At 47.6% G+C, this 16,817-nt stretch overlaps 1 protein-coding gene across 4 annotated transcripts in view; it reads right to left on the bottom strand.

The window, feature by feature from the left end:
• LOC121549870 (ras-responsive element-binding protein 1-like) overlaps positions 1-16,817 on the bottom strand; it is a 67,182-nt gene that overhangs the window by 13,337 nt on the left and 37,028 nt on the right. For all 4 annotated transcript variants that reach the window (XM_041861822.2, XM_045210459.1, XM_041861823.2 and 1 more), the window contains 6 exons: positions 15,591-15,680; positions 15,343-15,506; positions 7,992-8,136; positions 7,713-7,855; positions 868-1,057; positions 1-693 (listed from right to left, as the gene is read on the bottom strand). The exon at positions 1-693 is cut by the window's left edge and continues 2,059 nt beyond it. In XM_041861822.2, the coding sequence (XP_041717756.2) occupies positions 1-693; positions 868-1,057; positions 7,713-7,855; positions 7,992-8,136; positions 15,343-15,506; positions 15,591-15,680 (1,425 nt within the window). The remainder of the gene's footprint in view (positions 694-867; positions 1,058-7,712; positions 7,856-7,991; positions 8,137-15,342; positions 15,507-15,590; positions 15,681-16,817) is intronic.

The following is a 16,817-nucleotide window of genomic DNA, read 5'->3' as shown; positions in this document are numbered from 1 at the left end:
TGCCACCATGGGCTTTGGCTTCAGTGGGGGCATGGGCTTGCAGCCGGCTGCCTGGCCCTGGCCGGACACTCCCCAGTGGGGAGCCTTGGCCAGGGGCGGCAGGAGGCCCATCTGACCGGGGGCGGCCGAGGTCACCTTCAGGATCTGCTGGATGTCAGCCAGCTCCATCAGGCCAGACTCGCCAAACACAGGCTTGACCGAAGCACCACCGCCCGGGTGGAAGAGGAAGCCTGTGGGTAAGGGCTGCAGGGAGAGCAGGCTGAGGGCTTCCCTCTGGGACAGGCCCTGCAGGGACGAGGCCAGGGACGAGGCCGCCACCAAGCCCAGGCCGCCGAGGAAACCCGCAGCCGCAGAATCCGCCTCCTGTGGCTGGGTGGAGGCCGGAGGCTCCACCTGGATGACCCGGATGCTGTCCAGCTGGGCTTGCTGGACCTCATCCGCCGAAGGCTGAACCTTGACCTGGGAGATGTGCTGCAGACCCAGGGACTCCAGGAAGCTGGCCTGCTGAGGGGCCAGGGTTGCTGGCTTCTCCTGGGCGCCCCCTGTGGGTGACGGCTGCTGCTGCTGATGCATGGTGCAGGTCTTCTTGTGCAGGTCCAGGGCCGAGTGCAGGGGGAATCCTTTGTCGCATGCTTCACACACAAAGCGGTGGAACTTGCTGGTGCACCGGCGGAGGTTGGTCTCACACCATACCTGTTGGAGAGACAGATAGGGGGTTAGAGTGTGGAAGAGTAGACTGATATCTCGTGTGATAGATGACCAACATACTACCAGTATCAGTTTCATAATCATAATAATGTGTGGTATCAGTATCAGTAGCATTGTGAGCATTAGCAACATTATTTTGTCCATCATTTCTCCTCTGACCTGGGCGATGTGAGGAAACTTGCAGCAGGAGAAGTCGATGAAGGCCAGGTCGTTGAAGCCAGAGGGGATGGAGGGGTTGTTCTGGATGAAGGGCCGTCCGCCGTGGTCTGTGGGCAGCTGCTTGTGGATGCCAGCATTGTGCCGCAGAAGGCCGCGATGGGTCCGGAAGGAGAGGCAGCACAGGTCACACCTAGAGACAAGACATAGAGAGATGATATATTTAAGCAATAAGGCCCGGGGGGGTGTGGTATATGGCCAATATACCACGGCTAAGGGCTGTTCTTATGCACAACGCAACGCGGAGTGCCTGGATACAGGCCTTAGCCGTGGTATATTGGCCATATACCACAAACCCCAGAGGTGCCTTATTACTATTATAAACTAGTTACCAATGTAATTAGAGCAGTAAAAATAAATGTTTTGTCATACCAGGGTATACAGTCTGATATACCACGGCTGTCAGCCAATGAGCATTCAGGGCTCGAACCACCCAGTTTATAAAAGATGATATACAGTTGAAGTCGGAAGATTACATACACTTAGGTTGGAGTCATTAAAACTAGTTTTTCAACCACTCCACACATTTCTTGTTAACAAACTATAGTTTTGGCAAGTCGGTTAGGACATCTACTTTGTGTATGACACAAGTCATTTTTCCAACAATTGTTTACAGACTGATTATTTCACTTATAATTCACTGTATCACAATTCCAGTGGGTCAGAAGTTTACATACACTAAGTTGACTGTGCCTTTAAACTGCTTGGAAAATTCCAGAAAATGATGTCATGCTAATTGACATCATTTGAGTCAATTGGAGGTGTACCTGTGGATGTATTTCAAGGCCTACCTTCACACTCAGTGCCTCTTTGCTTGACAAATCAAAAGAAATCAGCCAAAACCTATGAAAAAAAATTGTAGACCTCCACAAGTCTGGTTCATCCTTGGGAGCAATTTCCAAACGCCTGAAGGTACCACGTTCATCTGTACAAACAATAGTACGCAAGTATAAACACCATGGGACCACGCAGCCGTCATACCGCTCAGGAAGGAGACACGTTCTGTCTCCTAGAGATGAACATTATTTGGTGCGAAAAGTACAAATCAATCCCAGAACAACAGCAAAGGACCTTGTGAAGATGCTGGAGGAAACAGGTACAAAAGTATTTATATCCACAGTAATACGAGTCCGATATCGACATAACCTGAAAGGCCGCTCAGCAAGGAAGAAGCCACTGCTCCAAAACCGCCATAAAAAAGCCAGACTATGGTTTGCAATTGCACATGGGGACAAAGATCGTACTTTTTGGAGAAATGTGCTCTGGTCTGATGAAACAAAAATAGAACTGTTTGGCCATAATGACCATTGTAATGTTTGGAGGAAAAGGGGGGTGGCTTGCAAGCCGAAGAATACCATCCCAACTGTGAAGCACGGGGGTGGCAGCATCATGCTGTGGGGGTGCTTTGCTGCAGGAGGGACTGGTTCACTTCACAAAATAGATGGCATCATGAGGAAGGAAAATTATGTGGATATATTGAAGCAACATCTCAAGACATCAGTCAGGAAGTTAAAGCTTGGTCGCAAATGGGTCTTCCAAATGGACAATGACCCCAAGCATACTTCCAAAGTTGTGGCAAAATGGCTTAAGGATAACAAAGGTATTGGAGTGGCCATCACAAAGCCCTGACCTCAATCCTATAGAAAATGTGTGGGCAGAACTGAAAAAACATGTGCGAGCAAGGAGGCCTACAAACCTGTCTAAGTTACACCAGCTCTGTCAGGAGTAATGGGCCAGAATTCACCCAACTTATTGTGGGAAGCTTGTGGATGGCTACCCGAAACGTTTGACCCAAGTTAAACAATTTAAAGGCAATGCTACCAAATACTAATTGAGTGTATGTAAACTTCTGACCCACTGGGAATGTGATGAAAGAAATAAAAGCTGAAATAAATCATTCTCTCTACTATTATTCTGACATTTCACAGTCTTAAAATAAAGTGGTGATCCTAACTGACCTAAGACAGGGAAGGATTAAATGTCAGGAATTGTGAAAAACTGAGTTTAAATGTATTTGGCTAAGGAGTATGTAAACTTCCGACTTCAACTGTATAATTACTGTGATTTGTTGTTGTTGTTTTTACTGTACTCTTGCTGTACTTTTACTCTTGTAGTGCTGCATTGTAGTCTGGTGCAAGAAACACAGTTTATAAATCAAATAGTTTGTGTGGATAACCACCAGCGTGGCCTGTGGCAGTGCTGGCCTGGGCCTCGTTAGGCGCTGAGAGGGACAGCTGCTCAGTGTCTCCCACGGCCAGCCCTCTTATCAGCCACCGTGTGGCGAGGTGTCCAACGGGATTACACACAGCTTTATCAGGGCGTGTGTACGGAGACGCACACACCTAATGAAGGACCAAATGTGTCTGAGCGCCTCATGGCCCACCTTCATCCCTGCCTAGACTCACCTCCCCCATCCCACTCACCCCCCCCCCCCAACTCACCCAGCCCCCCTCAGCCCATTCACCCAGCCCCCCTCAGCCCATTCACCCAGCCCCCCTCAGCCCACTCACCCACCCCTCCCTCAGCCCACTCACCCACCCCTCCCTCAGCCCACTCACCCACCCCTCCCTCAGCCCACTCACCCCCCCCTCCCTCAGCCCACTCCCCCACCCCTCCCTCAGCCCACTCACCCACCCTCCCTCAGCCCACTCACCCACCCCTCCCTCAGTCCACTCACCCAGCCCCCCTCAACCCAGTCTCTCATCCTCTCATCCCTCCCCTGTGGTTTCACACCTGTGTGCCTGCTACTGTGGGTGTGTGGACGTAACCCTGGGTACACATTCATTGTGTGTGCCTGTGTGTGAGAAAATATTGTGTGTGTGTGTATGTGTGTGTGTATGTGTGTGCGCCTGTGGGAAAGTCTGTGTGTGTGTTTTCTGTCTCACACACAGGTCTGCAAGAGCCGTCTAATAGCACAGAGTTTGGCTCAAGCCCAGAGAATTACCCTCCTCCACTGGAATGGAGGCGCTGCCACTACACGTCGCTGCAAGCCGAATGCGTCGTTTCTCAGCTTCTTAGAAACCGTGTACACAGAGGTACCCAAGCCAGCCAGTGCAGCCATATCCTCTTAACTGGCCGTCTCAACCTTTGTGATTAACTGGGATTAGGGCTAAATTTGCAGCACTTACTACAATAATGAGATTGCTGCCCAACTCAACTACAGAAAGGCTGCATCTGTCTTCTTTTCAGTTCAGATAAATACATTCCTGTGTGTGAGTTATGTGCGGCTAGCCAGTCAACCCAAATTGGGGTTGGAGTTGAGTCGCTATGGTGATCTGGAGATTGTGATGTCTCCATGGAAACGGCTCCACCCCCCCCTTCCGTTGTCCAGCTGACCACGTCCCAACAGTTCCCCTCTGTGACTCATTAAACCACCCCCTCACCCCCACTCCTCCATCCCTGGTCCCTCCATCCCTCCCTTTCTGGGGAGAGCCTCCCTGCTGACTCCACACTTTTTAGCCCTCAGGGCCTTGCACCACAGCATCAGTGCCCCGAAGTGAATGTCTTCCCAATGAGGAACAGGCCAACGAGACGGGCTTTAACAGTGTGATGGACAGAGACCACCAGGTGTATTTTACCAGGGTAGAGGGAGGACAGAGGTAATTCGGTCTGTGACCCTAGCATTGACCCCTGACCCTGGTGGGCTTTATGACCACTACTGTCACCCTCATTTTAAATTGTTTTATTAGCCTGTTCCGTTGTTGACACAGGCCTTTTAGTTGCTATGGCAGCATAATTTAGACAGAGCCAGAATGGATTTTGGGATTTATCACCCCACACTCTATTATCAATTCTAACTGTTGATTTGATTGTCACCAAAATACACTATATATACAAAAGTATGTGGACACCCTTCCGCTCTTGCTGCTCGTGACTCTCAGATCCACCTCTACGCAGACGACACCATTTTGTATACATCTGGCCCTTCATTGGACACTGTGTTAACAAACCTCCAAACGAGCTTCAATGCCATACAACAATCCTTCAGTAGCCTCCAACTGCTCTTAAACACTAGTAAAACTAAATGCATGCTCTTCAATCGAACGCTGCTTGCACCTGCCCGCCCGACTAGAATCACTACTCTCAGCGGGTCTGACTTAGAATATGTGGACAACTACAAATACCTAGGTGTCTGGTTAGACCATAAACTCTCCTTCCAGACTCACATTAAGCATCTCCAATCCAAAGTTAAATCTAGAATCGGCTTCCTATTTCGCAACAAAGCCTCCTTCACTCATGCTGCTAAACATGCCCTCGTAAAACTGACTATCCTACCAATCCTTGACTTCGGCGATGTCATTTACAAAATAGCTTCCAACACTCTACTCTGCAAATTGGATGTAGTCTATCACAGTGCCATCCGTTTTGTCACCAAAGCCCCATATACTACCCACCATTGTGACCTGTATGCTCTCGTTGGCTGGCCCTCACTACATATTCGTTGCCAAACCCACTGGCTCCAGGTCATCTATAAATCACTTCTAGGCAAATCCCCGCCTTATCTTAGATCATTGGTCACCATAGCAACACCCACCCGTAGTATGCGTTCCAACAGGTATATCTCACTGGTCATCCCCAAAGCCAACACCTCCTTTGGCCACCATTCCTTCCAGTTCTCTGCTGCAAATGACTGGAACGAACTGCAAAAATCTCTGAAGCTGGAGACACTTATCTCCCTCACTAACTTTAAGCATCAGTTGTCAGAGCAGCTTACCGATCACTGTACCTGTACACAGCCCATCTGTAATTAGCCCACCCAACTACCTCATCCCCATATTGTTATTTACATTGTTATTTATTTTACTCATTTGCACCCCCAGTATCTCTATTTGCACATCATCTTCTGCACATCTATCACTCCAGTGTAGATTATTTTGCACTATGGCCTATTTATTGCCTTACCTCCATAACTTACTACATTTACATTTACATTTTAGTCATTTAGCAGACGCTCTTATCCAGAGCGACTTACAGTTAGTGAATACATTTTATTATTTTTTTATACTGGCCCCCGGTGGGAATCGAACCCACAACCCTGGCGTTGCAAACGCCATGCTCTATCAACTGAGCTACATCCCTGCCGGCCATTCCCTCCCCTACCCTGGACGACGCTGAGCCAATTGTGCGCCGCCCATGAGTCTCCCGGTCGCGGCCGGCGGCGACAGAGCCTGGATTCGAACCAGGATCTAGTGGCACAGTTAGCACTGCGATGCAGTGCCTTAGACCACTGCGCCACTCAGGAGTTTGCACACACTGTATATAGATGTTCTATTGTGTTATCGACTGTACGTTTTGTTTATTCCATAAGTTACTCTGTGTTGTTGTTGTTTTTAATCGCACTGCTTTGCTTTATATTGGCTAGGTCGCAGTTGTAAATGAGAACTTGTTCTCAACTGGCTTACCTGGTTAAATAAAGGTGAAATAAAAAAATACAAAATAAAATTAGTGGATTCGGCTATTTCAGCCACACCCGTTGCTGACAGGTCTATATAATCGAGCACACAGCCATGCAATCTCCATAGACAAACATTGGCAGTAGAATGGCCTTACTGAGAGCTCAGTGACTTTCAACGTGGCACCGTCATAGGATACCACCTTTCCAACAAGTCAGTTCGTCAAATTTCTGCCCTGCTAGAGCTGATCCGGTCAACTGTAAGGGCAGTTATTGTGAAGTGGAAACGTCTAGGAGCAACAACGGCTCAGCTGCGAAGTGGTAGGCCAAACAAGCTCACAGAACGCAGAACGGGACCGCCGAGTGCTGATGCGCGTAAAAATTGTCTGTCCTCAGTTGCAACCCTCACTACAGAGTTCCAAACAGCCTCTGGAAGCAACGTCAGCACAAGAACTGTTCGTCGGGAGCTTCATGAAATGTGTTTCCATGGCCGAGCAGTTGCACACAAGCCTAAGATCACCATGTGTAATGCCAAGCGTCGGCTGGAGTGGTGTAAAGCTCGCCGCCATTGGACTCTGGAGCAGTGGAAATGCGTTCTCTGGAGTGATGAATCACGCTTCACCACCTGGCAGTCCAACTGAAGAATCTGGGTTTGGCGGATACCAGGAGAAAGCTACCTGCCCGAATGCATAGTACCAACTGTAAAGTTTGGTGGAGGCTGTTTTTCATGGTTCGGGCTAGGCCCCTTAGTTCCAGTGAAGGGAAATCTTAACACTACAGCATACAATTACATTCTAGACAATTCTGTGCTTCCAACTTTGTGGCAACAGTTTGGGGAAGGCCCTTTCCTGTTTCAGCATGACAATGCCCCTGTGCACAAAGCGAGGTGCATACAGAAATGGTTTGTCGAGATTGGTGTGGAAGAACTTAACTGGCCTGCACAGAGCCCTGACCTCAACCCCATCGAACACATTTTGGATGAATTGGAACGCCGACTGCGAGCCAGGCCTAATCGCCCAACATCAATGCCCGATCTCACTAATGCTCTTGTGGCTGAATGGAAGCAAGTCCCCACAGCAATGTTCCAAAATCTTGTGGAAAGCCTTCCCAGAAGAGTGGAGGCTGTTATAGCAGCAAAGGGGGGACCAACTCCATATTAATGCCCATGATTTTGGAATGAGATGTTCAACGAACAGGTGTCCACATTCATGTACTATATCAATTGATTAACTCTGTGACATATCAGCTACATGTTGAGAGTTGTATTGCATTTATGCCATCAATGTAATTCCTGTGTGTGTGTGTGTGTGTGTGTGTGTGTGTGTGTGTGTGTGTGTGTGTGTGTGTATGTGTGTGTTTGTATGTGTGTGTGTGTGTGTGTGTGCGGCTCCAGTACCTGAGCGTGGTGTCGGGGTGTGTGTCCATGTGGACTTCCAGGTCGTACTTGCAGCCAAAGGTGTTGAAGCAGATAGGACACGGCAACACATCATCATCCCCCTGGCCTGAACCCAACTCCTCCAACACAGTCTCCTCCAGCACCTGGACACACACACACACACACACACACACACAGGTAACAATATGAATGACTTAACTGGAAATATATTGTGGTGGAGTAGAGGAGATGTGTGTGCATGCGTGCACACATTTGACAGTGTGTGTGTGTGTGCGTTACCTTTTTGTTGGCCGGTTCATTGCCTCGCTCCTTGTCCTCGTCCATGGCTGACCTCCTCTTGGCAGAGGGGCGGCGTCTCTTGGTGGGCGAGGGGGGGCTGATGGGAACGACGCCGGCCGGGTCTTTGTCATGGATCTTCATATGTCTGCAGGGAGGAGAGAGAGACAGGAAAAGACGTCAGAACAGAACACAGGACAACACAAGGAGCCAGGTCCCAGATCAGTTTGTGCTTTAGCCTACTTCATTGTCATTGGCAAGGTAAACGTTTGACAATTCAATTCGGAGTTGACAGGAGAGCAGAAAAAGACTGGCACCCAGGTTACAACTCCTATGGTCGTTGAGGAAAAGTTAGCTGGCTAACTCAGTGATCGTGCTTCATAACATGCTTGTAGTATCCTCAAAACAAAATGCTGGATTGATGTACACCGCTGATTTCATTGCCAGTACTTTACAGCGAGCCTCAGATCTACTGAAGAGACAGTGTGGAGGGTTGCCAGATTAGGAAGCTGGGCTCAATAATGAGTAATCTCCTGGGAATGTTGGTGGGTAGGGAATCCCTGTAGAATCCCAAAGGGAACGGGAACAGAGGCGCACACACACACACACACTTGGGAGGAGGGCAGAACGATGGTAATATTCTGTAAATTGCTCCAATTATATAATTATATAATATGCCATTTAGCAGACGCTTTTATCCAAAGCCACTTACAGTCATGCGTGCATACATTTTTACATCTAGCCAACTCAGCATGCCCATATAAGGGCCTAACTCCGGGCCAGGGAAAAGGGCCATGAGGGTACCATCAAGGGCAGTAATCTCCATCACAGTAATGACAGCTTCAGTGGAGCCCTTTCCATATTATATACTGAACAAAAACATAAACGCAACATGCAACAATTTCAAAGATTTTACTGAGTTCCAGTTCATATAAAAGGAAATCAGTCAATTGAAATAAATAAATTAGGCCCTAATCTATGGATTTCACATGACTGGGCAGGGGTGCAGCCATGGGTGGTCCTTGGAGGGCATAGGCCCACCCACTTGGCAGCCAGGCCCACCCACTGGGGAGCCAGGCCCAGCAAATCAGAATGAGTTTTTCCCCACAAAAGGGCTTTATTACAGACAGAAATACTCCTCAGCACCCCCCCTCAGACAATCCCTTAGGTGAAGAAGCCGGATGTGCAGGTCCTGGGCTGGCGTGGTTACACGTGGTCTGCGGTTGTGATGCCGGTTGGACGTACTGCCAAATTCTATAAAACGACATTGGACGCAGCTTATGGTAGAGAAATTAACATAAAATTATCTGGCAACAGCTCTGGTGGACATTCCTGCAGTCAGCGTGCCAATTGCACGCTCCCTCAAAACTTGAGACATCTATGGTATTGTGTTGTGTGACAAAACTGCACATTTTAAAGTGGCCTTTTATTGTCCCCAGCACAAGGTGCCCCTGTGTAATAATCATGCTGATTAATCAGCTTCTTGATATGCCACACATTTCAGGTGGATGGATTATCTTGGCAAAGGAGAACTAACAGGGATATAAACAAATTTGGGCACAAAATTAGAGAGAAATAAGCTTTTTGTGCATATGGAACATTTCTGTTTTGTTTTTTTTCAGCTCATGAACATGGGACCAACACATGTTGCGTTTATATTTTTGTTCAGTATATATCACATTTGCCTTCTCTAGTAACGTTTACAGGGGTAGTTAAGCTATTTATTTTTCTATTTGTGGCATTCAGATATAGTTATACAGTTGGACATAGATGATGTTTATTTGTACTGTCGTGGAGCCTGTTTAGACAGAGGGTGTCCTCTGCTGCTAACTTCCCTCCTCCGACACCACTTCACTACAAAACATTTCAGCTGTCGGGCTATGTCACATGGAAGAGACAGGGGGAGGGAGCGAAGAGAAGGAGAGAGACAAGGAGGGGTGTACAGAGAGAGAAATGGGGAGGCAGACAAACGAAAGGATAGAGATAGCGAGATGGTAAGATATTACAAAAGCGAGAGAAAGAGAAGAGAGGAGATAATGTCACACAGGAGTTCTAAAAGGGAGAGGCCTGACTATCAGGACAGGAAGTCATGTTATCTATGGGGGAAGGGGGAAGGACGGGGGAGGAGAAGGCAGAGTGGGTAGAGAGGGAGGAGGAGGAGGGGACAATGTATAGTTGGGGGATGGGGATTGAGGCAAAGGGAAAACTGTTAGCTAACTTCATCAAGGTGAATGTGATGAATGTGTTCTTCGGAAGCTGATTACACTAGTTTAAACTTTGAGAGGGGGTCAAAGATAACGGCAGCGCTAGGAGAAGACTGATGAATTGGGGGGGTTGCTAAACCATACAGGAGTTGTCGTCATCCCCTTCCACCCTCCCTACTCTGTCTGGTGAAAGGTCAAATGCCATCGGTTGATTTAAGGAAATGTGTGTGTGTGTGTGAAGGGAGGGGGACAGGAGGACTAAGACCCTGGCAAACACATCAGCACATCCCTGACGGGCCTAGTCCACAGAGTCCTGCATCAGCACATCCCTGACGGGCCTAGTCCACAGAGTCCCGCATCAGCACATCCCTGACGGGCCTAGTCCACAGAGTCCCGCATCAGCACATCCCTGACGGGCCTAGTCCACAGAGTCCCGCATCAGCACATCCCTGACGGGCCTAGTCCACAGAGTCCTGCATCAGCACATCCCTGACGGGCCTAGTCCACAGAGTCCCGCATCAGCACATCCCTGACGGGCCTAGTCCACAGAGTCCCGCATCAGCACATCCCTGACGGGCCTAGTCCACAGAGTCCCGCATCAGCACATCCCTGACGGGCCTAGTCCACAGAGTCCTGCATCAGCACATCCCTGACGGGCCTAGTCCACAGAGTCCTGCATCAGTAGCCAGTCATAGGGCCTCAGTGTGTGGGCTAACATTTCAGTGTGTGGGCTAACATTTCAGTGTGTGGGCTAACATTTCAGTGTGTGGGCTAACATTTCAGTGTGTGGGCTAACATTTCAGTGTGTGGGCTAACATTTCAGTGTGTGGGCTAACATTTCAGTGTGTGGGCTAACATTTCAGTGGGTGGGCTAACATTTCAGTGGGTGGGCTATCATTTCAGTATGTGGGCTATCATTTCGATGTGTGGCCTAACATTTCAGTGTGTGGGCTAACATTTCAGTGTGTGGGCTAACATTTCAGTGTGTGGGCTAACATTTCAGTGGGTGGGCTAACATTTCAGTGGGTGGGCTAACATTTCAGTGGGTGGGCTATCATTTCGATGTGTGGGCTAACATTTCAGTGTGTGGGCTAACATTTCAGTGTGTGGGCTAATATTTCAGTGTGTGGGCTAACATTTCAGTGTGTGGGCTAACATTTCAGTGTGTGGGCTAACATTTCAGTGTGTGGGCTAACATTTCAGTGTGTGGGCTAACATTTCAGTGTGTGGGCTAACATTTCAGTGGGTGGGCTATCATTTCAGTATGTGGGCTATCATTTCGATGTGTGGGCTAACATTTCAGTGTGTGGGCTAACATTTCAGTGTGTGGGCTAACATTTCAGTGTGTGGGCTAACATTTCAGTGTGTGGGCTAACATTTCAGTGTGTGGGCTAACATTTCAGTGTGTGGGCTAATATTTCAGTGTGTGGGCTAACATTTCAGTGTGTGGGCTAACATTTCAGTGTGTGGGCTAACATTTCAGTGTGTGGGCTAACATTTCAGTGTGTGGGCTAACATTTCAGTGGGTGGGCTATCATTTCAGTATGTGGGCTATCATTTCGATGTGTGGGCTAACATTTCAGTGTGTGGGCTAACATTTCAGTGTGTGGGCTAACATTTCAGTGTGTGGGCTAACATTTCAGTGTGTGGGCTAACATTTCAGTGTGTGGGCTAACATTTCAGTGGGTGGGCTATCATTTCAGTATGTGGGCTATCATTTCGATGTGTGGGCTAACATTTCAGTGTGTGGGCTAACATTTCAGTGTGTGGGCTAACATTTCAGTGTGTGGGCTAACATTTCAGTGTGTGGGCTAACATTTCAGTGTGTGGGCTAACATTTCAGTGTGTGTGCTAATATTTCAGTGTGTGTGCTAACATTTCAGTGTGTGTGCTAACGGTGTACCCATACTTGTGTGTTGGCAAGTTGCTGCTAGAATAAGTCTGCTTGAATAAAGATGGGTGCATGATTGTGCAATTGTGTGGGCAAACTTGTTTGTGAGTAACTTTGATAGTGTGTGTGCATGGATATGTGATATAGCTATGTCTGTGTATAAGTATGTTTGCGTAAGTGTGACTGCGTACGTCTGTGTGTGTGCCCGTGTCAATAAGTGTGTTTGTCTGTGTAAAACTGTGCGCGTGTGTGTGTGTGTTCACCAGCATCAGAGAGGAAAGGTCAGCCAGCGCTGGATAGGCAGCACAGGTCTCAGCTTTCATTCTGCAGCCAGTGCCTGGGCTATAAATAGCAGGCAGGCAGCAAGCTGGCCGCCCATGTGGGGACCTGACAGGCAGCAGCCGCATCCACCTGGACTCTGACCCCCGGCCACAGCCAATCCTGAGATAACTAAGCTGCTATGTCAGTACATCGTGATTGGGTGAAGCCAACTTGTCTTTGTGTCACCTCAGCCACCCTCCTCAATTCACCTGTCCTGCCTACAAAACATTTCCACATTGTCTATCGAGTTGGTTGATGGTTTGATCCGCACCTGCAGGTATCATGTGACAAAATACCTTGTTATCTATGCTGGAAGATGTTTTATTTATTTTTCAAATAAAATATCTAAAGAAATGTGCAATTTGCATTAATCATCAGGATATTCTAGTACATTGAGGAGGCACTCAGACCTCTGAAACAGCTCATATTATATCAAGCGTAAAAACACACCACTTTATCAAGAAGCTATCCACCAAAGACAGACCATAACAAATCTATTCTTTCAATATAATTTATAGTGTTCTAATGGGAAAAAAAGAGAGAACGACAGAGACAGAAGAAGAAAGAGAGAACTCGTCAGACTAACAGCGGGGGTTGATGATTCAACAGGTCTCTTCTCATCCAAAATGAAAGATTCCACTGCACCAGCACAGAGTGTGGGCAGGGGGTGCTGTAGAGTCAAAATGCTGCTCCCTGCTCTTGTGCAATGTCACACCAAGGGCATTCCTCTTTACCGTTGCAACTTCTCTCTCCTTCTCTTCTCTACTACCACACTTTACGGTCCTGTAAAGTTAAAGCAAATAAAAGCGCACCATCCACTACTCACTGGCTCAGTCTATTCACCAGGCCCTTAACAGGGTTGGGATGCATCACCTTGGCAACAGGCTCACAACAGCAGGCCCCATTTCATTTGATGCTCTGGCAACAAAATGGCTGCTCCACTGCCAGCCATATGGACAGCTCCACCACATCAGGCCAGGGCTGGATGGATTCAGTACCGTGGAACATTCACAAGGAAGGTCGCAGATAGAAATAGAATGAATAGAGCCCACTCGATCTCAGTGTGCTTTGAGTTTCTTACCCCAAAGCATTGCTTCTTTTTTGGGGTGGAGAGAAAATGCTAAATGGAATGATGAAAAAGAACATGAATATGCAAAGAAACAACTTAGTATCGCTTTGTATTCTCTAAACAGAATTCAGCTGCATCATTTGACACTAGAGAGCACTGAGCTACAGTGAGTAACCAACCGACATCGCTCGTCCATGTGTGTATATATTCTTAATTCATTCCTTACTTAGATTTGTGTGTATTGGGTATTTGTTGTGAAATTGTTAGATAGTGCAGACAAGTAATATCGGAGCTACAAGCATTTCGCTACACCCGCAATAACATCTGCTAAACACGTGTATGTGACCAATAACATTTTATTTTATTTTATTTGACACAAACTCCTTTCTGACACAGTCATTTTCTCTCAGATTGAGCCGACCTACACTCATTGTTTCCTGCCCACACCTCTTCATTCCATGCGCATGAGAAAGCTCCACCCACCAAGCAGGCAGACTACTGTCCTGGTGCATCCCTATCATGCAGACAGCAGACTTCAACATCCAAACATTTAGATTTCACAACAACACTACTTTATCAGGATAACTTAACTAACCGTGCAGCAGGACAACTTCAAAACCTTATGTTGTAGGGCAGGCCAACTCAATGGAATGGGGCTTCTCACATCGGCACATCACATTCAAACCTCAAGCCCCCAATTCTAGTCAATTCAGTCAATTCTAGTCAATTCAGTCAAACCAGTCAAACCAGTCAATTCAGTCAATTCTAGTCAATTCAGTCAAGCATGCTGGGAGCAGATACCCCAACAGTTGTCGGGTGTGTCTGTGTGTGTGTTGAAGTGGGGAGGGGGGGGGGCAACGTCATCTTCCACTTCCTGTGTTCTGCTCTGCCTAAACAGCAGCAACACACACACACACACCTTACCGACAGCATCCCAACCCCTGATAACGCCCATACATTTATCTCTGTGCCACAGTCCTCCAAACTCGTAACCCCTCACCCCCTCCATGTAAATGGCCTGACAAACGTTAGCAAGAAGATAGGGGGTATAAGCATCAGGCAGGAGCTTGAAAAGTCAATGGGTTCTTTCCTTCATTCAACCCCCTTTTCTCCTCAAGGTCTTGTTGACCATTGGCATGTATGTACCAGACAGACAAAATGATGCCCGCTGAATTCTGTCTGAATTCAAGATTAATCTGTATTCTTAGTCATTTCTGGTAAAAAAAGAAAAGAAAATGTATAATAAAGGAAAATAACCTGGCACCACTGAGGGCGAGGGTCTTTGCGGCTGTACTGTGCGATGATTGGCTTTGTATTTATGTGTATTGTGTTTTTATTTGAGGCATTCAGATGTTTTTTTGGAGAGAAAAAAACAACGCTTTCCCTCTGGGATTTTTTTTATTACAGATTATCGTGTTTTATATCAACTGCTAGGCTATTCTAAAGGGCACATTGGCATTTAGCAACAGGTGCTAACGCTGGGATTTGTGCTGGGTTTGAGTGGTGTTGCTGTCATACCTGGGTAGGGTATCGTTTACAGAGATGCTTAAAGACCAAAACTTTAGTCTCTGTAATACTCTGGGTCTTCCTTGGGATACAATCTTTACACAGTCCATGGCATTTCTTGCGAGATAAATAGTAATTTTCTAAAGCTTAAAGGGGAAAAAACCTATACAGGTAAACTACCTCGGGTAATGAAACGTGTACTGTACAGGTGAACACCATTAGCAATGAACGGTTTTCTTCGAGCCTCTGTGCAAAACAGAAAACAATGTAGAAATCACACCAGGCCTTACCACAAAGCCTACTCATTAGTAGGTAGCCCTCTGATACCGAATGAGAGAGTGTGTGTGTGTGTGTGTGTCTGACCTGTGCATGTTGCCGTTGGTGGTGAAAGTCTGTCCGCAGAAGGAGCACTTGTAGGGCCTCTCTCCGCTGTGCACTAGCATGTGGCGGTCCAGCGAGCTGGCTGAGCTCAGGGCCTTGCCACAGATGCTGCATGAGTGGTCCGTCGCCCCGTTGTCCGAGTTGTGCTGAGAGAAAGAGAGATTATTATTACTACATGTTATGGTTATTACTTCCATTACTTTATGTGTACTTGTGAATAGTAGTGTTACCTGTCGGATGTGCATAGTGAGCTGGTGCTGGGTCATACAGTCCTTGTCACACAGGGGACAGATGAAATCTGTATTGATGTCTTTGGCTTCCTGTAACGCAGTCACACACAGGAGGAGACCACAGGTTAGAGAAATGAGAGGTGAGATGGGAGTATACTGTAGGGTCCAATCCAGTCACACACAGGAGGAGACCACAGGTTAGAGAAATGAGAGGTGAGATGGGAGTATACTGTAGGGTCCAATCCAGTCACACACAGGAGGAGACCACAGGTTAGAGAAATGAGAGGTGAGATGGGAGTATACTGTAGGGTCCAATCCAGTCACACACAGGAGGAGACCACAGGTTAGAGAAATGAGAGGTGAGATGGGAGTATACTGTAGGGTCCAATCCAGTCACACACAGGAGGAGACCACAGGTTAGAGAAATGAGAGGTGAGATGGGAGTATACTGTAGGGTCCAATCCAGTCACACACAGGAGGAGACCACAGGTTAGAGAAATGAGAGGTGAGATGGGAGTATACTGTAGGGTCCAATCCAGTCACACACAGGAGGAGACCACAGGTTAGAGAAATGAGAGGTGAGATGGGAGTATACTGTAGGGTCCAATCCAGTCACACACAGGAGGAGACCACAGGTTAGAGAAATGAGAGAGGTGAGATGGGAGTATACTGTAGGGTCCAATCCAGTCACACACAGGAGGAGACCACAGGTTAGAGAAATGAGAGGTGAGATGGGAGTATACTGTAGGGTCCAATCCAGTCACACACAGGAGGAGACCACAGGTTAGAGAAATGAGAGGTGAGATGGGGAGTATACTGTAGGGTCCAATCCAGTCACACACAGGAGGAGACCACAGGTTAGAGAAATGAGAGGTGAGATGGGAGTATACTGTAGGGTCCAATCCAGTCACACACAGGAGGAGACCACAGGTTAGAGAAATGAGAGGTGAGATGGGAGTATACTGTAGGGTCCAATCCAGTCACACACAGGAGGAGACCACAGGTTAGAGAAATGAGAGAGGTGAGATGGGAGTATACTGTAGGGTCCAATCCAGTCACACACAGGAGGAGACCACAGGTTAGAGAAATGAGAGGTGAGATGGGAGTATACTGTAGGGTCCAATCCAGTCACACACAGGAGGAGACCACAGGTTAGAGAAATGAGAGGTGAGATGGGAGTATACTGTAGGGTCCAATCCAGTCACACACAGGAGGAGACCACAGGTT

The sequence above is a fragment of the Coregonus clupeaformis genome, chromosome 34, assembly GCF_020615455.1.
Source record: "Coregonus clupeaformis isolate EN_2021a chromosome 34, ASM2061545v1, whole genome shotgun sequence".
NCBI lineage: Eukaryota > Metazoa > Chordata > Actinopteri > Salmoniformes > Salmonidae > Coregonus > Coregonus clupeaformis.
This window is presented reverse-complemented; position numbering and strand designations above follow the sequence as displayed.